Raw genomic sequence first — 22218 nt, 5'->3', positions numbered from 1 at the left:
CCAGTGTTAATGACAAACCTTCCCTCCAATGAAAAGTCCAGGCTACTTCACAGGGTGTGCCAATTTTTTGTCTTTGTTTTTCTCATTATAACAAATACCTGAGAGAATTACTTTCAAAGAGTAAGGACTTTTTGCTTCATAGTTTTATGGATTTCCAACTACAGTTTCTCAGGTTTGAGCAGGACAGACCATCACAGGGGCGAATGTGTCAGAGCCTGCTCACCTCTTCATCAATTTGATCATAGACCTCAAACTTCTAAAATTATGAGCCAGAATAAAACATCAAGACATCAAGTAAAGGAAAATGATATATTTTCCTATCAAAATCAGATAAAATACTAAAGAAAAGCATTACTTATGAGCACAGACACAAAAATACTTAAATACAATAAAATCAAACTCAGAAGCATATTAGAATTATCACATGCCACTACCACCTGGAATTTATTCCGGATATGTAAGAGCAGTGAAAGTTAATCGATGCAGTACACACAAATAGAATGTTGGAAAAATAATACATGATCATCTTAATCAGTATAGGAACAGCATTTTATATTACTCAGCATCTTACCCTTAAAAAATACTTAGTACACTAGGGATATAAGGGAATTTGTGAGACTTTCCCTTAAATCAAAAGAAATACAAGGACGTCTACTTTTGCCTCTTCAACGTGATATTGAAAATGACACCTAGAACAATTAGACATGACTTTACTACAACTACATATGCTTCAATGACTCATGAAAAGCCACGAGCCTCGCCCAACCCACTCGAAGCCAGACTGACCGTGAAGGTGGTGAAGACCCAGTCTCTGGGGAGGCCCTTGGTCTTTCTAAACTTGTCGTTGATGTATCGGTTGAGGTGCTCCATGCTCCACACAGTGCCTTCTTTCAGAAGCATGTACAGTGGACTCTTCTTCTGCATGAACTACAGCAAAAGCAGAGCCTAGAGGTCACTCTCCGAAGAGACCACTCTATGGATGCTTTATCCTAACCTTCTGACCTTCACAGAAGCTCCATTCCTGTCTCCCATGACAACTGCCTCTGAGATGCTCACGCACACACCTCCTAGTCGTAAAATCCCCACAGACCCTAAACAAGGGACCTCTTGTTCGAGACTCCCATTCTACCTTTGGATCTAAGGTCCTTCTGTAGGACACCTGAGTCTCTGTTGGGGTAAAAGCTAGACAAAGGCTACTAAGTCACTCCCAACCCTGGGCAGGCAGTCTATAACCAGACCCTTCCTCTGTGCTCCCAAGCAATCAGAGTGTTTCTCTGAGCTCATCCACGCCTATAGAAAAGGGGCTTTTACCCATAAGGGGTTTCTTACCTGATTGGTCAAGTGACCACCGAGGTCACTGGAATGAGGGTCATACAGGCTGAGGGTGAGGCGGGCATAACCATGGCCAAAAAAGACCATGTAGGGCATGGTACAGGCGATGAGCAGGTAGGAGCGCACATCAAACTTCTTCCCATCTAGTAGCAGCGGGTTCTGGATATATCTAGGGGGTACCATAAGGGGCACCTGGGACTGAGTGGCTTGGTCAGCTGGCCTAGAACTGTCATCCCCACAAGAACCATTTCCTCATTGCCTCCCTCCTGTCCTAGACATGACAGCTAGCTGAACGCTGTCCATGGTCAGAGGACATTTCCGAGTTTGAACTGGTCAGAGGAATTGGGAAGAGGGCCTCATAACCAAATCTCTATCTACTGCAAGTGTCTGGCCACCTTAAAGTGTAGCTCCCTTAGGAAGTTTATGGGAGCAGATTGGGCCCCTGTGGCGGGGAGGGCCATCTGGAGGAGGAGGGCTGACACTGGATCCTGAACGGTGAATGGCTTTGGAAGGGAGAGGGCGTTCCATATAGTCTTCAGATTTTCAAGACTTAAGGTAGGGAGAGCATGTTTGGGGGAGCCCTATAGAAGGGGAACAAGGCAGCAAGTAGCAGCCATGGCCAGAGAAAGGGTAAATACTGGCAGAGGGTAAGGCACTACTGGGACCTTTCTAAGGGTGATCTGAATTTTCCCTCCTAGTCCTATGTGAAACTGAGCATCTGGACCCCACTGTAGGCAGATGGGCCCTTGGTCAGCTCTGCTTTGCAGATAGGTTGTAGCTGGGCTGGAGAGTAGGGAAGACAGATACAGGACAGAGGACACAGGGACCAAGCCCTCCTTGACGAGCCGCCCCTCCAGCGAGCCTGTGTTTAGGGGCAGTCTTATCTGCCACCCCAGCTAAAATGTGGCACCTCCTCTGCGCAGGCTGTAGGGCTAGATGTGGAGGCAAGTTGTTTGGATGCTACAGCCTGCAATGGCCGAGGGCTTCTCTGCAGCACTGTTTCCTACCAACAGGCACCAACTAGTCTGGGACCCAGGCCCTTCCTGGCATCCACGCCCACACCTCTGCACCACCCGCGCCTGAGGTGCACGGAAGGGCATCTTGCGGTAGATGGGGTCGTCCTCAATGCTCTGGGTCTTGGCCTGCAGGGCAGCAGCCTCCTCCTGGCTTCTGATCAGAAAGATGCCCTTTCCCTGGTTGGAGGCCGTGGGCTTGCAGATCCATACCTCGGTTTCTGCAGGAAGTAACCCCTGAGCCTCTGGCCCTGAGTACTCCTTGCCCCTCCCATCCCTCACCCTGCCCTGGCCCTGAGCACACCCCAGCTTTGACCTTCCCTTTCTTTACCCCGCCTCCTCAGCCCTGACCACTTCGACAGCTCCAACAGGCTTCAACCCTTGTCCTACCCTGATTTCGCTACCTCACCCCAGTTTAGAGGGCGTTTCCTTTGTCTCACTTTAATCATACCCATAATCTGGTTATGGCCCCGCCACTCCCCTACCCCTAACTAAGGCTACCACCACCCTCTTTTTCCAACCCCTTAACACCAAGTCCCAAGCCCTGGCTTCACTTTTCCTCTCAAGAACTATTCCACTTTTTCCAGGTCTGGCCTTGCCCAACCCACTGCCCACCCTGCTGGGCTCCGAACCTCATCTTGTCTACCCTTTTAGAGTGCCTGGCCCTACCCAGGGGCCTCTCACCATCAAATAGCGTGAAGAAAGTCTGTCTCTCGTCCCTGATGTCCAGCCGATAGGACTCTGGGAAAAACTCGTCCATTTTTAGGATCCTTGGGGGAGCAGGGGGTGAAGACATGGGAGGGCTGTCCTCAGACTTCAGCTTGGCCAGTGATCTGGTAGTTTGACCTGTAGGCTAGCTGGAAGGGGCTACCAGGTGTCCCCCCCCAGCTATTTCCTTTGCAAGGCCTCTGTTCACACCGTGTCCTTGCAGAATATCCTTTTACGTGTCTCATACTCTCAGCTTCTCTGCGGCAGCCAGCCTCTGGCTGCCGGCCCCACTGTGGCTCCTCCATCCCACAGGAGTTGCTTTCTCTCCCCCCCCCCCCCCCCCCCCCCCCCCCCCGCTCTCTTCTATGTGGGTTGATTTCCAATGCCAAGACTGTGCCTGGCATAGAATCATAGTATGTATATCTGAGCTCCCAAACTGCCTTTTATTATAACTCAGTTCTGATCTCTCTCAGCTATCTACCCCTGTGGCCCAAGGCATCCTGGGCTGGGCCATGTAAGCTCCCAAGGGCTGATACATCCTTTTCCCAAAGGGACATACATCCTGGTGTGAGTAGTTACCTCCAGCATGTTTGTAGATGTGGGTGGAGTATGCAGAGTGAGAGTATAGATGGGTCTGGGGGTGGGTGGGCAGATGAGTTGCTGGTCAAAGTTAGCAAGAAGTAGACAGCTGGAGACACAGATGTCTAGATGGTGTTAAAGATGGCTGTGTTTAAACGCTACCTTCAGGGGCTGATGGTGAGCAGTTGGTTGAATGAGAAGATAGATTTCTAAGTAAACATTTGGGTGAATAAATGGCTGGGGAGGTAATCAGTGAACCATTGAGAGGTTCAGCTTGGTAGGGTTAGAGGAAAGCAGATGGATATGGCTGAGCGGATAAGAATGAGTGGGAGCAAAATGTTGGCTAAGTGGGTGGAGCAATGGATGAGTGCAGAGGGACATCCATGGGTGGCTGTTGTGGGCAGAGAGTAAAGATATCTGAGCAAAGGATGGTGGGCATGTGCTGGAGGAGAAGCAGATTGGTAGACCAGCAGGGAGAGGGGAGGAACATTTAAAGGAGAGTGGTTGCTGAGGAAAGTTTACGGAAAGGGGAAAATGGTCCTAAAGATGGAGGTAGAAGTGGGTGCACTCCTGGGGTTGGGCGGGGTGGGCTCACTTGGATTGGGTGCTGGGCAGCAGACTGGCTTTGCTCAAAGTGCGTCCATGCTCCCGCAGGGCACTGAGCAACCCGATCTTGGTGGTAAGCAGCTTATTGTTGGGGAGCTGAAACAGCAGCTGCTGGCCTGGCAGGACAGAAAGGGTTGTGTGGGTGGTGCCTTGAAGCTGCTCTGCCACATCCGCTTCCCTCAGGGTGTCCCCTACCTTCCCGGAAGCTGCAGTAGTTGTCCCTGGACTTGATCTCACACCACTTTAGCTTGTAATCCTCACAGCGGCTGTCCTGCGTGCGTTGCCAGCCCTTGCTCTCACAGTAGTTGCTGATTCTGTGGGGTAAAAGGTGTTAGTAACTGGGGGGCCCTGGGGCTATCTGAGGAAGACAGGGCAGGAGTGGCCACCCCATAGCAGCATCGTGGGCTAAGTCCACACCAGGGGTCCGAAGGCAGACCAGGGCTGCCCAAGGTCCACTCACATTGATGCTCCGTTGGTGCCTCCGATGTAAAAGAAAGGGCCCTGACCTGGACTGGGCTGCTTGTCCCCTTCCAGAAAGAGCCCCTCCAGGGAGGTCAAAGGGAATCTGGCAGCTTCTTCTTCCTCCAGGAGGTCTGTGGGCAGGTAGGTGGTCAGAGGCCTCAGGCTTCTGGCTCAGTGGGGTTTTTCCTGCCCCTCCCAGCTGCCAGAGGCCCCACCTGCATCTTGGTCTAGCTGACTTAGCTCAGGCCGGAGCCCCTCCTCGACACTGCTCGCCATCCGTTTCTCATGGGTCCAGCCTGGAGGTGAGTGCTGTCAGGTGGAGGAATGGGGACGTACCCACTCTATCTGCCCGAGCCCAGCCAATGCCAGAAGCTGCTGGGAACTAACCCAATACCTCTGGACCTCTCTTTGACCCAACACAGACCTGCCTGAGGGGTCTGAGGGTCATTGCACCCGTGAAAGGAGGCAGTTTCCACCAGCCTTAAATCACACAGAGTCCAGGTAGTGTAGAGACTACAGAAAGGATGAAAAGGGTGACCCCACCTCCACCCTCCTTACCAGCAGGGCCGGCGCCATGCAGGGAGTGGGCCGGAGTGTGAGGCAGGAGCCCTTACAGACATGATGTGGGGATGTATGTCTCCAGAGGGCAGGGGTCACAATGTCTATGATGACATCATGGGTGACCCAAGGGTCTATGATCAACCAGGAGAGATGAGAGGCTGCACTAAGTAGAGTTGGGGTAGGGAGTGCCCACTGTGATGGCATGGACAGGTAGACCTGCAGATTCTTGAGCGTAGTGTCCCTAGTATGTTGTCCCCTGCTAGCTTCTCTCAGAGCCTGGCTGGCTGACTGCACATGGCCTGGTGTAAGCTTAGTTCCCTTCCTATGAAATGCTGTCCCTGGAGGCCTGACTTGAGAGTATGTGGAACCAGTCCCAGGGATACTCTGCATTCACCTGGTGCCCGAGTGTGGCATCGACGGATCCTGGACCGTTTGGGTCTCTTGGAGCTGACATGTGTCCGAGGGGGCTTACCCCGGCAGTGGATGAATCTTGTACGACTGCGTGTTGCAGGCATGAGGGCACCAGGATGATGAACCTTTGAGGAAGATGTAGTCCCTACACCCCTTCGGGGTCTTCGAGAAGCTTGAGATCCCAGCCCTCGGATGGGGCAGACAGCTGGGCCCACCCTGCCTGGGGAAGGCTGACTCCCCATGTCCTGGGCTGTGCCTTCAGCTTGTGGCTCACTTCCACCTCTGTGATGGCCATGAGGCCTCCCAGCCCGTGAGTGCAAGGCCATCTTTGCATTCCGTCTCCGCCGGGTGAGTCTTCTTCGGCTAAGACGGCCCCGACCTCGACAAGTGTGGCCTCTGTGTCTGCTGCAAATAGGGTGCCCATCAGTCTTGCTGTTGGTAAGGTGTCCCATCTGCAGGCTTGAAGGGCAAAAAGGCTTCTAGCCCCGATCAAAATTCCTACCAGTTTATGGCTACCCAGGTGCTCAGTCCTGGTTCTACCAACACAACCTGTTTAAAGCCACCATCACCTTTCTTTCCCTGCCACTCCTGCCCTGGACACAGCCGTTTTTCTCTATTTTCCATATTTAGAACATTTTAGGGCATTTAAAATCTATTCCTAGATGAATCTTTGTGCCCCACATTAAGGAAATAAACCCAGTTTGTTGGTCAGGAGTGAGTGAGGAGACAGCACACAGTCTTGTGACTGGGAGGGGAAGACAAGTTGCTGCCCTTGGATAGGAGAAGGTCAGCTCTAAAGAGGAAACAGGTCTGTGGCTATAGAGTGACTGACTGCAAAAAAAAAAAAAAAGCCAAGGACAGCAACCAGATGAAAGTAGTCTACCAATTCCACGCACCCTGAACTGATAAGACAGGAAAAAATTTTCAAAAAGTTTAGCTGTATGTAGGGTGGAGAGAAAGCCTAGATTGAGAACCTCATACTTCTATAGATTGTAGGCTGAAAATGTGGGGGAATCCAGGGTGTCTGGAGACCCATTCCCACCTAGAAAAGCTTCCAGGAAGAGGCTGAGGAATATGTCTACCCGAGAGAGGAAGGGCAGCATCTAAGCTGGGACGCTGCCAGCAGCTGCCCCTGTCTAGTGCGTTCCAGAGACTCTCTCAGGGTCAGACCCAGAATCCAGAAAGGAAGTTTCACAGTAAGAGTGTCAGTTACTACTTCAGAAAGAAGCTGTTCAATAGTGGAACAAATCATGTGTTCCTGGGTCTTGGGGAAAGCTCCAGGTGAGGAGCTAGACAGAAGCTTCAAGTCTTTATAATAAATTTAAAATAAACTTTTTACCTGGTCAGATAAAAAGACCGGCAGGAAATCACACCCCGGTACAACGGGCAGGAGATGCGTTTAAACCTGAAGAAGACGGCCAAGAAAATGACCACATCAGTGTTCTGCTGAAGTTTTCCCCAGACACAACGTTTGGCAACACAGGGCTCTGAGAAGGTGCTGACATTTTCTGAAGGGCTGGTGCCTCCCGAGCAGCGCTCACTGTCTGGGGATGCGTTCTCTGTGGATCTCAGGAGGTGGCCCTTCTGAGGGGTCAGTTCTGGGGAGACAGACATGGCTCTAGGCAAAGAGCTCATCCTGAGGGCTCCCAGCCCTCCCCAGAGCTTGAGTTACCCACATGGGTCAGCCCCACCCCACAAGACATTCCTTTCTTGGCTAAAACACTGGGGTTTGGAGAGAGAGTAGCCTCGGCAGAGGACTGAGCTCAGCCAAACTGCCCAGTCTCTGGCCGGTCCTCTCTCCTGTTTGTCTACTTCTGGGAAGGGCAAATAACAGGGTACAGGAGGGCAAGCACTCAGCCTCAGCCCTGGTCAGGACCCTCAGCTGGTGACCAGCCAGTGTCTCTTACCTGCTCTGCAAGGTCTTAGGAACCCTTTGCTGGGCTATAACAATGGTGACCTGGCAACTGTCTCCAGGCAACTGTTACCCAGGAACTATGATTCAGCAGCTGCCCAGAGGTAAACAAGAGTTTCAGGTGGGTGGTGAAAGGGGCCATTGTGTGAGCTGAGGGGCAAAGCAAGAGTTTCAGAAGGGAAGTCAAACTGGTCTGAGGAGGCTGAGGGGGATGCTGAGGATAAGTAGGGGTCAGGCATAGACATCCCCCCTTATGTCTGAACCATCCTCTCATGAATTCTTCCAGCATCATCCTGAGCATTCACGGGGACTCAGTGTCAGAGCCTAGATTACTAGCATGGCTCAGATTGGCTCTTGGTGCCAATTTGTAGTTTCCTACTGAGGTCTTTGGGACTCAGCGTGAGTCCTGCTTTTGACCCCAGGCTTCCTTCTGTCCATATGAACCACACATGTTCAGAGCCTTGTAAGGGTTACAAAGTTTGATGGGATATATGGTGCTTCCAAAATACAAAACCATATCTTGCATCTTGGAGCCCATGGACATGACTATTTTAGAAAGGTCTGTACAGATGTGATTGAGTTAGAATCTCGGGAGAATCATCTTGTCCTAAGCCACAGGACCTGTGAACTAAGAGGAGAAAACACGGGGCTCCCCTTAGGGCCTTGGTGAGGTGTTGGGTGAATTTTGGAAATTTTGAAAAACTTCTGTTGTTTTAGGCTACCCTCTAGCCCTCCTCACCTTCAGGTTTCTTTGTGGTTCTACCCATGCTAAGCGGCTCCATCATCCCCTTAGAGGCTGTGCACCCACCCCTAGGCTCTATTAATATGGCTCTTCCTTTGGGGTCTCTTTCCCGGTCTAAGCTGCGGGAGCAGGAGGTTGTGCTAGGCATAGCTGGCAGGGCATCTTCTCCCAGCTGTGCCCAGCATCCTGTGGGAACAGGAGTGGCCCCCATGAGATGTCATTCTCTATTTGTGGGACTGCTTACTGTCATGGATCCTGCCCTTCCTATGCTGTGCTGGGGACAGGGGTCTTTGTGGTCAGCCCAGAGCTGGCCCAAGAAACTCCTCTGCCCCAGATTAGTAGGGTGGGGCTGCAGATACGTTGGCTCACTTAGCACTTCTGCCGAGGCCTGGGCTGAGTTATTGGGGCTTATGGTCCCCAGCCTGAGCAGGTAGCACACCCAATCCTGGAGAGGTTCTGGACAAGTAGCCAGAAGTCACTGACTCTGGGGTGTGAAGGGCACTTCCAATTCTCACTTCAGTGGTAGAATGATCGCTTTACATTCATGAGACCCTGGGCTTGGCACTGCACAAAACAACAACACCCACTTCTCACTCCAGTGCCGACTCTTGGCTGGGATAGAAGCCCCATGTCTAGGGATCACTGGACCTCGGTATGTTTTGGCATATATGTTGCATACCAGAGCCAGCTTGTGTATGGTGGGGTATAGTGAGCCCTATATCTCACTTCTGCAGGCCTTCTCTCCGGTGGGAGCACAGACCATTGGAATCCCTGTTTCCTCAGCCTGGTCCTTTGCAAAGCTGCTTGACAATGTTTTGTATGGTTAAAATGAGATGATCAAAGTATAATTTCACAAAGCATAAAATTTATTGTCTTACAGAGATTTTTTTCCCCCTGCCTTTTGTTTACAATGCTTAAAGAGAGGACAATAAGGAGACCGTCCATCACAGGGAGCACAACGGAAAGACAACCCCTCAACCACATAGAAACAACCTTCAATGCAGGGTCCAGTTACTCACTTGGGGCACAGCAGGCTTCTGTGGGAGGTGAAGCTCAGTTTCCATATAATGGTTCTCTGGAGGGAATGGCCTGACCAGTACTAAGAACCCTGTAAGAACAGGTTGGGTCCTTTCTAGAGGGCAGTGGGTGAGGCAGGACTCGGCTGCGCTGGACTCAGGCTGTATTGGCCAGCTTCAGGTTTGTGTGAGTTGAGGCACCGAGGTAAAGGACGTTTATGTGGGGTCTGAAAAGAGGTTTGTTTGTTTGTTTTGAGACAGGGTTTCTTTGTACAATAGTACTGACTGTCCTGGAACCCACTTTGTAGAACAGTCTGGCCTTGTGCTCACAGAAATCTGCCTGTCTCTACCTTCCAAGTGCTGGGATTAAAGGCATGCGCCACCACCACCCGGCCAGTTCTAGTTCTTATCACAGCAAAATACATGCTGCTCATTCAGTAAATGATGTAAGAGTTGGGCATTATTCTGAAGTGACAGTTTTAGAAAGAGCCTTTTGAAAATTATCAGGGCTAGGGGAGCGGGGTCTTTAAAATTGGGGTATTCAGCACCCAGAGTTAGGTTGAAGATGGCTTTCTGATCCTAAAAACTGGAGGTGGCCTGCAGAGAGAGGGCTCATGAGCAGATGGCAATGCAGGACTCTGCAGCCTTCCACACATTCCCTGGACAGGGTCACGTTCACCTGGTCTGGCACCTGGGCAGTACCCCTGTCTCTGAAACCCATATGCCCTATTCTCCACTCTGGATTTCGGCAGTGATTAGAGTCGTTTCTGTTCTCCTGGGCCCCGTGACCTGAGACATCAGGGAGGGGACTGAGGACCAAGGCTTTGGGTCTTCTCTGGCTGCACGCCAGTGTTGACAGTGCAGGTACTGCGGAATCTGCAGGTGCTGGCTGACTACAGCTTGAGGTGTCTCAGTGTGGAGCCCAGGGGCCTACGGGGGCCACAGGCACTGTGAGACACCACTGACTGCTCCTGAAAAGGACAGACACAGAGGCCTCGGGGTCTCACATCTTTGTTATACAACATCTTCTGTGGCTGGGTCGGAGGGAGGTAGTCAGGCCCAGGAGGCCTGTAGGCTCAGACTGTGGTCTCTTTGGCTAAGGGCGTGATGGCCCCAGCCCTGGACAGTTGTGCTAAAGCACTCAGGCCTTGCTCTCTTTCCAGTGGCCTTGAGGAGGTGAGGATGTCCTCTCCAGCGGCGATAAGGCCATGGATGGACGGCATTACCAGACAGTATTAGACAGAGGCATCCAGATCTAACCATGTCTGGTAAGACATCCATCAGCAGGCGTGGTCTGTGCAAGGGCCTCCCCATCTGGGCAGTCAATTCTGATCCAGTACCTGCGAAGGGAAAGTGGGGTGGGGTGCGGTCCCTGACTGCTCTGGTCCCTCACCTTCTGGCAGAGCTGATCCAAGGGCTATTTATGGGGGTGGCTGGGTCCTCCTAGGACCTGGGGTTACTCTGAGGACTTTCTTACCAGGCCCCAGCCCAGTGCCTGGTCCCCCAGCGTGTGAATCTGTGGGTGCACCAGGGGTGCACTTCTTGTTCTTATTTGGCAAATGCTCATCACAGCACCTCTTTGGTGTTCTGAATGGTTCCGGTTAATGAGTAACATCGAGGCCAGGAACAGACCCCCGTTCCCACCCCCTCCCCAGGGAGAGGCACCTGGTCTCATGCTGGGTGGGGTTCCCTGGCCCTGTACTCCGGCTTCAAATAAACAAAGATAAGAAGTAATCCTGGATTCGAGTTTGGGGGCAAAGTTCCTCTTCTGGACTAGGAAGGAATGGAGATTCTTTGTCTTTAATTAGGAACCAGCTGGTGACATCACAATGCTGTGTGAGGCTCAGGTCCCTGAACTTGCCCTTGCCCACTAGTCCCATAGGCACCTGACAGTTAAGAGTCCTTAAGCAAACAGTGCCGTCCACCGTACCTCCTTGTTTCGCCCAGCATCCTGACCAACCCCGACAGTCTCTCTAGGAATCAATGAACCCCCAAATCTAGCCAACAGGGGAGTTGGCAAAGATGGGCATAGCTGCTCTAGGAATAAGTGTCAAGCTACCTCTACCCCAGGACCCCTGGCATGGTGAAACCAGCCCTTGCCCCAAGTAATAGACAAGGATTCCCACTTGGGGCAGAGTCCAACCTCCACTGACTGCTGAGCTATAGAGCTGAGCTAGGCCCATTGCAAGCCCAGCACATCCTTAGCCTTGACCTATCTGGAGTCCAGGAGCTAGGGCAAGAGCATCATCAGACTGTCTTCGGCGAGTGGTGGGTCACCTTTGAACATCGTTACCAGACAGTGTTAGAGTCAAGCCAAAAAATCCAGCACTGTCCGGTAAGATGCCCACAGAGACCCAGGTGAGCTTTGGCAGGAAGACACAGAGTAGGATTTGCGGTTTCCACCCTCAGGGAGGACCAGTAGAAACCTGGTGCCATGAACAACTAGGCATGATATTTGCACTGGGGCAGGCCAGCAGAGAGAGGCTGACCTTGACTCATACTGTCTGGTTTGTCCAAAGCAAGGGGACTGTGACATACTGGGTCGATACCCATGTTAGAGGTGCTGTTGGTCTATAGGTCAGTGCCCATTTGATGCAGGAAGGGAAGGCAACCCAGGCCTGAGTAGCCCCACTAGGGGTCAGCACACATCTCTCAGATCTAGGTGAGGCAAATTTTGGCATGAGGCCCTCTGAGCCAAGGTTGGGCTTTAGTTAGAGGCTTTGTTACAGTTCTACCCAGCCCACACCTGCTAGGTGTGGTGGCAGCACCTGCCTGGGTGTTGTAGGCAGGACCCTGGTACTTGAGTGTCCTCGCCCCCAGAGCACTGGGAGGGGGCACCTCCAGGGCAAGGATAGTGAACCCCTCATCTCAGGACACAAAGAGCCTCTCAGAGGTGCCTGGTTAGGGAAAGCTCTCCCGAAAATCCCTATGGCCAAGGTTAACTTTCTGCCCCATAGCCCTATCCTGGGCAGGGTAGATGAGGTATGGAACTAGAGCCCCTGGGGGCTGGGATCAGGAGGCGGCCCCATTGCTGCACGCAGGGCTCCGCCACCATCATTACCAGGCAGTATTAGAGATCAGACACTATCCAATGCTGCCCAGTAAGATGGCCACGGCTGCCCAAGTTGGATATGGAGGCCGCCTGGCAGGGAGTTGAAGAGGACTAGGTTCCATGGGCAGGGCCCCCCAGGACAGCAGTAGGAAGCCCTTTGTTCTGGAGGTCAGAGAGGGGTTGACCCTGTAGCACCTTCCAACTCCAAACAGCATGAAGTAGAATCAAGTCATCTCTGAGAAATTTGATGGAAAACAATTAGGATGGGGTCTCATGAACCCTGGGGCCTCTGTCTGCCTCGGTCACAAATGGTGGCCTACAGTGGACTAGCTTGGAGCCAAGGTGAGAACTTGGGAGGACCAAAGAGTCTCTTCCAGAGGCTGACACCCCCACAGATCTGGGAGGCAGGCTAGAGTTCCATGTGACCAAGGGCCGGGTTGGGATCAGGTCATGGATGGGCTCTCCATCTAAGTATACCCACCAGAGAACAGCCTAAACATCAGGACCAGTCCCATCAGGGTCCATGGTGTATTTTGAGGTTCAGCTACTGGACAATTGGCCTCTGTCTCCAGGACATTGTTTACTTTCCTGTCCAGCCTTTCTCAGGGCCCAAGAAGGGCACTGGGATGAGGGACCAGGTGGGTGGTATCTGTTGTCTGATGGTCTGGGGTCTGACACTTTAAGCACATGGGAACAGCAGTCCCCAACAGAAACACAATGATCACACCCACAGGGCCTGCAGTGTCAAGCTGCATAGGGGTGTTTAGAATAGGTGTGTTCTTTGACCCTCCTGTTGCTAAGGACTAAGTCTGTAATCCCCACTTAGAGCCAGGAGACTGAGCATCTGCCCTAGGGACTCTTGGGATTGAAAGAGATCCAGTCTATGCCTCCCCTCATCCCATCTCTGTCTTTACACAAGTATTTCCGAGTTTGGAGAGCCTGCCAAAGCAGCTTCTCACATTCTTCTGGCATCTTCCATCACAAAGGCCATACAGGTGACTCAGGCCCTGAACTGATTCCTTGGGTCACAACAAAGGCCTCACTGCCTCCAGGCAGCTGCTGGTTCTCCAGCTCCTCTCCCCAAAGTCAACATTTCTCAAAGGACCTGACCGGAGCACAGGCCTAGCAGATGGGGTTGGGCAGACTGCAGAAGCCTTCGTGATAACTGTCCTAAGTATCTAACGCACTTCCAGGCTTCCTGTGCTCTCAAACACCTCCCAGATACGCTTCCCTTTTCCTGAGCTTTTTTAGCTCTATTCTACCAGACCCATAAAAAATCAGTGTTGCAAGAGGATTTATTTTTCTCTTTCCTTCCTTCCTTCCTTCCTTCCTTCCTTCCTTCCTTCCTTCCTTCCTTTCCCTCTCTTTTCCTTCCTTCCTTCCTTCCTTCCTTCCTTCCTTCCTTCCTTCCTTCCTTCCCCTCTCTCTTCCTTTCTTCCTTTCTCTCCCTCTCTCCTCTCCCTTTCTTTCTTTCTTTCTTTCTTTCTTTCTTTCTTTCTTTCTCTTTAGGAAACCAAGAGAACTAAGTGGATTTCAGTTGCTCTTGTGGCTGCTGAGTCACAAAGAGAAGAGAGTGGGAGCCGGATGAGGGTAAGAGTCAAGGGTGTTGCCTTTTTCCCCTTCTGGTTTGGTCAAAGACACTGGGAAAACAGAACAATATTTAACGATGAGCGTGGTGCCCCTGTGTCTTTGACTACTCAGTGGGAACACATTTCAGGGAACATGAAAGGCTAGGGACCCTGCCAAGTATGAAGCTGGCCAGGCTATAAGCCAAATGGACAAGTCACCCTCTGTGCACTGAATCCTGTTCTTGCCTAGCAGGTTGAGAGGTACAGAGACAGGTGCCCAGACAGCAGTGGGGTGTGCGTGTGCATGTGTATGTGCGTGTGTGACATCGCCCAAAATGCAGAGTGTCCAGCGAAACTTAAAGGCTGAACAGATGCTAAAAGTCGTGAGTTGGGAATGGGTGTCCTGGTATCAAAGCACCACTGAGTGTGGGGGAGGCCCTGCTTTATTCAACAAGGGGTCCTAAGAGATAGTCAAGAATAGGACAGAACTGTAGCCACAGGTCAAGAAACGAAAAGCTAAAACTATTTGGAGCCCTGTGTGGTACCCAGCTGGTCAGCTGTAACTGGGAAGTGGGGTTCAGATCATGCTCCCCACAGCTAGTTAGTTATCAGCATAGGCTCAGTTTAGGAAAATTGAGAAATGGATCAAGAAGCCCAGGGCCACCAAGCCTCCTCTGCAGCAAACATCCCATCCCCTTTCCAGGTTGCCTTTGTCCCCACCTGCAAGAACAGAGAAGTTTAGGGATTTGTGGCAGAGGAATGCAATCCCAGTGTGAAAAAGTGAGTCTCTGGTTAACTCGCCCAACGGCCTTAATCAATGGTGAGGCCAGAGAACAAAGCTCTGAAATTCAACCTCTCCTGCAGCAGATCAGCCAAACTTAGACGCCAGTAGCTGTGGGGGGCGGGGGCAGGAAAAGCTCGTCTTGGCTACGCTCAGGCTACTTCTTAGCGTCTGTTGGAACTACGTGTCTTCAAGGCAAAGCCGCCATTTCGTCCACACAGTGGTCAGCATTGTCCCCCAGCCTTCTCAGTTGTATAGCACACCCTTCAAGTCCATTGCACCTCTGAGTGCCAAGTTCCTGCAGTGGAAAACTTCCTAGGCCATTCACCTGATCCTAAACACACTGAGAACATCCTGACAAACTGATTTTTGCAAATAAAGTATTTGCAAATTACCAAGGTGCCTGAAAATTAACAAAGGACTCCACCCATATTTTATGGCGCATTTGCATTTTCATAAATGCAAAACATTTTGCTTAATTCAACAATCTGCCAATTGGTCCGATGTTTTATCTGGGTTACCAGAAAAACAAAACAAAGCTGTGCTGCTTTTCCGGATGCTCAGCCTAAAAAAGGCTTAAAATGTCCACCACATATTAATCAAAATACTCTTACATTCTATGAATTTTCTTCAAGAACAGTTAAAACAACATACTCAATATTATGCCTAAAGAAAATTAACCTTACTTCCCTTCAACATTATCAGCTCCTAAGTTTAAACTCAGAGAGCTGGCCGTCCGGGTACAAACTCAAAGCTGAGCACGCCTGGATGCCATAGCACAGGCTAAATGTTCCTCAAACCAGGCGCCTATATAGGCTATTCATGGCTGCCGTGCTATTTGGCATTAAAGTTAAAAAAAAATTTTTTTTTTTTAAATGGACTTTGGCCTTGATCCTGAGTAATAGTTTGAAAAACCTGTTCTGTCTCCTTCAGTGTGGTCCCGGCTTTGTTTGGCACTCCAGAAATGAACAAGCGAGAAAAAGCCGAGTCCAAGAGTGACCAATTCTGATCTTACATCGCCACCAACCTAAATGTCTCAGTCAACCTCCTACCACGGGTCATGGCTGCTGGCAAAAGCAAGCCCTTCCCGGCACAGAAACCCAACAACAGAGATGAGGTTCTTATACCCGCCAGCCGCACCCTTTCTCTGTACCCACCTCTGAGGCGGCAGCCTACCATGGTGGAAAAAGTATCTCAGGAACAGCAGTGGCCGCTTTATGAAAGAACATTCCAGAAGGATCTATTTCCAGGAATGGCAGGAGTTTGCCTTCTACCCCCCAGGTGCTTGAACCCACCTGGTATAAAGATGCAGCCTGTGGACCCCTGGAGGTGCCCAAGCCTACCCAAGATGGCTCCACATCTGAATCCCGGCTGTGGCATGGCTGAAGGAGACACTTCCTTCTTTGGGAAGGAAGCCTGCTCTGTTCTGCATCCACCGATTCACAGAAACTCACTAGACAGAGGCTGATCTGCGAGCCGCAGGTCTGTCACCACCATTCATCCCAGCCATGTCACTTAGGGGCCCGCCAACCTCTCCCTACAGAGTGGTATTCTCGGGCCTGTCTGGCCTCCCGCCTGCCGCCCCTACCTGCCCCAACAGGTTCCTGACAGGATCCTCCGCTGCCGAGCAGAGCTGCAAGCCGCTCCACCCCCAGTATTGAGGTAGCACTGTGGCTGTGCCTAGGACCCTTCAGGTGGGAAGTAAACCGAGGTTTATAAAGGATATAGAGAGGCCTAGGCATTCACCACCCCCATATACCTGTCAGCCGTGGTGGATAGAGCTGGGCGCCCAGCTTTGGCGTCAACCCAAACTTTCCCTCGGCCAGGCGTGGTAGCTGGGGAGTCACAGGAAAGAATGACTGTCTCCCCTTCAGGTGAGTCTCAAACACAAAGAAAACTAGGGTGCACGGTAGACTGGCACAGGCCGACAATCCAGGGACAATGGGGAGGAAAGAAACAGCTCGCAGCCAGGAAGGGGAAGGACAGTGCGGCCTGGGCTCGCCTTACATGTAGCTCCTCACCCCGCCCCATGCAGGTGTCTGTTCCCGGCCAGCCAATCTCTGCTCCTGGCCCCCAACAGGTGTGTCCCCTGGGCTCCGATAGGACGAGAGGGAGGCAGCTCTGGTGACGCAGGCAAGGGGGCGGTAGGCCCACGCATTCCTGCCCCCACCTTGCCCGCCAAGCCCAGGTTGAACAAAAACCAGGGTAGGGAGGCCCCTGTGGGGCCTGGCTGGCATGGTGCACGGGCAGCTTGATGACTAAGGCCCAGGCCACAGCAGTAGCTGTAGGCAGGAGCTATTTTCCAAATCCATAGGCATTGTAGGTTGCCTTAGAAGTGGGGAAAGGTAGGGGGTCATATATTGTATATATGCACTGGACCTCACAAGGCCCCAACACTCAACTGTGGCTACTTTATCTGGCTGGATCTCATTATATACTATTGACCAGAGCTTGAAGGACCTGCTTTCTCCCAGCCCCTGTCTATAAGTCTCTAAGGTTGCCTTAGAACTCCACCGACACAAATACTGGGGTCATAGGTGTTCCTAGACCCTTCTTTGAAGTAGAACTAGCCTGGTACAAAGGCTATTGCAGCCCCAAGCACCCTAATTTGGATCAGACACTGACTATAGAATCTTTAGTGCCAGGTGTGGTGGCTCATGCCTTTAAACCCAGCAATCTGAAGACAGAGGCAAGCAGATCTCTGGATTCAAGGTCAGCCTGATCTACAAAGCATCAGGACAGGACAGCCAGGGCTACACAAAGAAACTCTGTCTCGAAAAACAAAAACAACAATCATCAGACTAGAGGTGCAAGGTTTCTTGTTAGAACTTAGCAGGGCATATGGTTCTGGGGCTGGGAGGGTTTGACCCCAGTGTAGTCTAGGGATGAAACCATTAAGTCCCTTTCTGAGAGTTCCCCATGACTCTACCAGACATGTTTGTTTCTTGGACTCTCAGGGGAAGGGCCTATAATGAAACGACAAACGACCCCAGTAATTAGGCAAACCAGCAGAGAGATCCCAGGAGGCCCAACTATTTTCCATAACGAACTCAGCCGCTCTGCTGGAAACTCGTAATTATGAAGGAACTGTCTCCTGAGCCCTGATACTCAGTATCTGTCTATGTCTAGGAGGAGAGGGAGCCCTGTAAGGTTTGTTGGCTCTGTCCTGTGTATAACCTTCAGGTGCAAACTGTTCTCCAGGGATAATGTGGCCAGGGAGGATAGCCTAAGTCAGGTAGTAGCTGCCAGCACCAAATGTTGGAGCTAGGGCATTGCCCTTTACTGGACCAGGCTAGCCACTTACACCAATGATTCTGTCTACTATCTGTCCTAGACACCCTGGTTTGACATCTCGCTTGAGCTCAGCCTACCCCAACCAAAGGGTTATGCTGGAGGTAGGAATGTCACAGCCTGGCCTACATTTCTCTCCCATTCTCGAAAAGCTGTGCATGCAGCATGAGTGACCTCTGACTTCCTAAATCCCACTTCTTCAGACTGTGGAAGGCATGTTCCTTCTCAGTTATCAGGACCCTCGCTTACCCTGATGTTCACTCGGAATATTTGTGTTTGGAGAACAAGAATGGGGTCAGGATGCTTTTGGATACTTGGCACCTGTGTTCTGGGAAGACTAACGCGTTTCCTTCTGACCCCAAACCCAAGGATGTTTGCCAATAGGCCCGAGAACAAGAGGGCTGTTACTTGCTAACTTCCTGACTCAGGTTTACCTGCCCTTGCCTGACAGGACTCTCAGTCATCCCAGACTGGCCTGGTGAGATGGGCTGAGGTTATGGATAGACACAAAGACCTCTCAGGAACAATAAGGGCAGCCACTATCCACAGAGCCCTAGGATATGATTGGGATCAGACCAGGACCCTGAAGTAGAGACCTTCCAGGCTGTATCTACACAGCTTAGTCTCTGATATAGGGAGTGCTATACTACCCAGGCTCAGTGACAGAGTATAAATACTAAAATACTAACCTGAACCCCAGACACTCCTGCTGTGTCTGTGGACTGCAGCCCTGAGTCCCACTTTATTATGGGCCTAGCTCTAAAAGCTCTGATCTCTGGTCAGATGCTCCAGTTAAAGTCTATTGAAGACGTTGCTGGGGCATGTCCTTGTTGAATCCAATAGCTCTGAGCTGTGGTACATATACCTCTGTCTCAAGTTGGCACAGGATAGGTGAGCACCCTAAATGTCATATGAACACATAGATATCTTCTGATGAGATTGAAAGGACTGAATGAAAAGGAGAGGGGTTTGATAAACACACCCCATCCCTGCCTGATGGAAATAGTCTGTTCTAGCCTAAGCCCTTCATAGAAATTATACTGAATGGCTGGTGATCCTGGATGTGACTATTCTCAGGGAATAAAGTTACCTTTAAATATTTTCCTTGGTTTGTCTTAAGGAGTCTGGATTGGCTTTTTGTTTGTTTTGTTTTTGTGTTTTTTGAGACAACATTTCACATGTAACAGCCTTGGCTGTCCTAGAACTAGCTCTGTAGTCACAGAGATCCACTTGCCTCCCAAATGCTGGGATTAAAGGTGTGTGCCACCACCTGGAAACCACTGGCTTCTTGTTCCTGTAGAACCCATGGTTCTCTTGTCCTTCTTTATATCTAAATAGAATAAAATGACCAGAGAGTCTGTGTCTGTGCTAGTCAACACATCTAGCAAAGGCAAGGTTGCTACATCTTATCTAGTCAACTGGTCTAGAGGAGGCAAGGTTGCTACATCTTATCTTATCTAGTCAACTGGTCTAGAGAAGGCAAGGTTGCTACATCTTATCTAGTCAACTGGTCTAGAGGAGGCAAGGTTGCTACATAGTATCACAGATGAAGGCCAGAGTGAAAAGGTAGAGAGAACAATTGAGTTAAAAACAACCTGCTTTGAAAGAAGCCAAAACAAGCTANAAAAAAAAAAAAAAAAAAAAAAAAAAAAAAAAAAAAAAAAAAAAAAAAACTGATCATCTCAGGACATCCCACTGCAGAGCTTCCTACTTGAAATGATGGAGCCAAGGGTGATCATCAATATTCAGATCTAGCATTGTGGGAGAATCCAGTAAGCTAAGGCCGTCTATCTTTTTCCCATCTTAAAAAAAAAATGGTCCTACTACCTTGCTGATGCCTAGGTGTTGATGGCCAGCTCTGAGCACCTGAATGGATGGGCAGTCTGTGCTGTAGCAGGATCCACCGTGTGCCATGTGAAAAAGCATAGGGAGGAAGGCCTGGGACTCACGTCTGCCCCAAGTCTCTCAGGGCAGGTCTCAGACTCAGTAGAGTTCTCTTTCTGTGTATTTCCTCCTATTGAGGAGGTCAGTGGATGTGGGGTACAATGGGCAGAGCTACTGCGGCCTAGCTAGTTAGTTGAGCCATTCCATACAACACACCAGGCCAGTCTTATGCCAGCTGCACTGGGTGTCAGAATCTCTGTGAAACATGACAAAGGTTCTGTCTGGCCCACCTGCTGGGCAGGGCACCGTTACTATGGCAGCAGGAGAGGGATAAAGGTTGGGAGTATTTAAGGAAGCTCTCTAGGGATCTGGGAGGCATGGCTGCTCCCCCTTTGTGGCCCCCACATCAGTGACTGACTGGTGGTGGAGTTGGCCTGAGGGAACCCAGCCCCCAGTCCCTCAGCCCTGGCCCGGCTGAGGCCTCCTTGGGTGGGGCAGACACAACAAAGGCCTATTGTGCCGGCAGTCAGGCTACTTCCTGTATGTTTGCCAGCCTTGCCAGCACCCAGAACAAGCTGAGGAGGGGTCCCAAGTCCTGCTGGGGGCTCACCTTCCCTTTGGGACAACCTGGCAGGGAAAAGGAAGGCCCCGGAGTCTCCATTCAGGCTAGGATTCTCTCAGGCAGGACAGGCTCCAAGGTTCCCTGACTGTCATGTGCTCAGAGACAGCTGCCAGCTTGTCCATTTCTGGCTTCTCTTCCTTGTGAGCCAGAAACCGTCCCACTGACTTTTGGCTCTTCTAACTTGCACACCAACACCTGGGGCAGATATGTGTGGGTGCTAAGAATTACCCGACTAACCCTAAGTAGGGCCTCTCTTAAAGCCAGCACCCTGTACCATGGAGCTTAACCCAGGTGGATCCAACTCTGTTACCTCAGTCTCTGGCCCTCTGCCTCATGGGGGAGGGGGCCTCTGAGCTTTCCTATTGCTCTAGGGAATGTGGTGTTTCCTTCTCAACATGCTGCTCTTTCCTAAGAGTTAGGAACTAACAGGTGAACATACCTGGGAAGTGGCCCAGTCACAGATGCTGCATAGAGGACCTGCCTTTGTTAATCTTTTTATCCATGCATTTGTCTCCTGCTGCTCTGTCCATCCACTCAAGGGCCCATAGACCCTTTGACCATGGAAAATACAGGGCATGAAGGTTTAAGCCAAAGAGGTCATCCTGTTAACACAAGGTCCCTACACAGCCCTGCTGAGTCATCTTAGAACATGCATATCATGTGGTCTTAGGCTTGATACAGAACAGAGGAGCCAAGAGCAAGGGTCCCCACCTGCTCTCCTGAGTAAATCTTGAGCTACCTCCCTCTGCCTCTGGTGATCCATGCTTCAGGGCCAGTCCAAGGATCAAAACAGAGTCTGTTGATACTGAACCAGGCCCTGCAGTCTGTCTCAGCCTTGACATGGCTACCGTCTCGGTCTGAGACTTCTACTCTCCTGTGCCTTCTCCAGGTCGCCCTGAGGGTTGTGATACTAACCATAGCATCATTTGATTTTTTTTTTTTTTTTTTTTTTTTTTGTTTTTCGAGACAGGGTTTCTCTGTGGCTTTGGAGCCTGTCCTGGAACTAGCTCTGTAGACCAGGCTGGTCTCGAACTCACAGAGATCCGCCTGCCTCTGCCTCCCGAGTGCTGGGATTAAAGGCGTGCGCCACCACCGCCCGGCCATAGCATCATTTGAAATCTTAGGAAATTATGATTAGAAAACCCAGAACCTACAGGATGAAACCCTACATTTACTTAGACATAGCCTTCTGCTGCATTTGCCTGACACAAGACTGTATACTTATTTCTTCTCAGTTGTTCATTTAAATCCACTTTAATTCTCCATAACTCCGTCTGGCTTTCCAGGGGCCCAGCCTATGGTCAGCTATCCAGACTTCTCAGTCCAGCCTATCAGCTTCTGATGTCCACTTGGCCACAGGCGCACAGCTTCCCTAAGCCTCCCCATGGGAGATAATTTGCATTGGGATGCCAGTACCACAGAAAGAGGAAATCTAGGCACCCTTGGCCTGGCAGCTGAGAGATCTCAGCTCAGACTTCCTGTGGGTTCTGATGGGGCAAAGGAGGTCCATGTGGAGTGTTCTGGTGATTGGTAGGCTGCACATTGGATGGTTCCTATGGATGGTAGGAACTGAGGTCAATTCACGATCTACTGTACTGTAAAGGATCCCAGAATTTGGTTGGGAAGCAGGTAATGGCTCTGCAAGGAAGACAGAAGAAACTATGGGATCTGGAGAGCT

The 22218-nt window shown here is 50.9% G+C and overlaps 1 protein-coding gene across 13 annotated transcripts in view; it reads right to left on the bottom strand.

Annotated features, from left to right (window-relative positions):
* The window catches only part of Ttll10 (tubulin tyrosine ligase like 10), a 49547-nt gene that overhangs the window by 8550 nt on the left and 18779 nt on the right, over positions 1 to 22218 (bottom strand). For 3 of the 13 annotated variants that reach the window (XR_007589776.1, XM_050130109.1, XM_050130110.1), the window contains exons 2-11: positions 7012 to 7077; positions 5656 to 6131; positions 4916 to 4996; positions 4699 to 4831; positions 4434 to 4552; positions 4228 to 4354; positions 3030 to 3115; positions 2395 to 2566; positions 1330 to 1501; positions 787 to 927 (exon numbers count right to left, since the gene is read on the bottom strand). Coding sequence is in view for 12 of the 13 variants with exons in the window: in XM_050130109.1 (XP_049986066.1) it covers positions 787 to 927; positions 1330 to 1501; positions 2395 to 2566; positions 3030 to 3115; positions 4228 to 4354; positions 4434 to 4552; positions 4699 to 4831; positions 4916 to 4996; positions 5656 to 6131; positions 7012 to 7077 (1573 nt within the window). In the remaining variant the exon portion in view is untranslated. Of the gene's footprint in view, positions 1 to 786; positions 928 to 1329; positions 1502 to 2394; positions 2567 to 3029; positions 3116 to 4227; positions 4355 to 4433; positions 4553 to 4698; positions 4832 to 4915; positions 4997 to 5655; positions 6132 to 7011; positions 7078 to 7175; positions 7957 to 16502; positions 16763 to 22218 lie in introns of those variants that run through there. The other 10 variants (XM_050130111.1, XM_050130113.1, XM_050130115.1 and 7 more) reach the window with 9 other exon arrangements.

This window comes from Alexandromys fortis, unplaced genomic scaffold, assembly GCF_014885135.2.
Source record: "Alexandromys fortis isolate MF-2015 unplaced genomic scaffold, M_Fortis_MF-2015_v1.1 scaffold_330, whole genome shotgun sequence".
Classification (NCBI taxonomy): domain Eukaryota; kingdom Metazoa; phylum Chordata; class Mammalia; order Rodentia; family Cricetidae; genus Alexandromys; species Alexandromys fortis.
The sequence above is the reverse complement of the archived record's forward strand: the minus strand, read 5'-3'. Positions and strand labels throughout refer to the sequence as shown.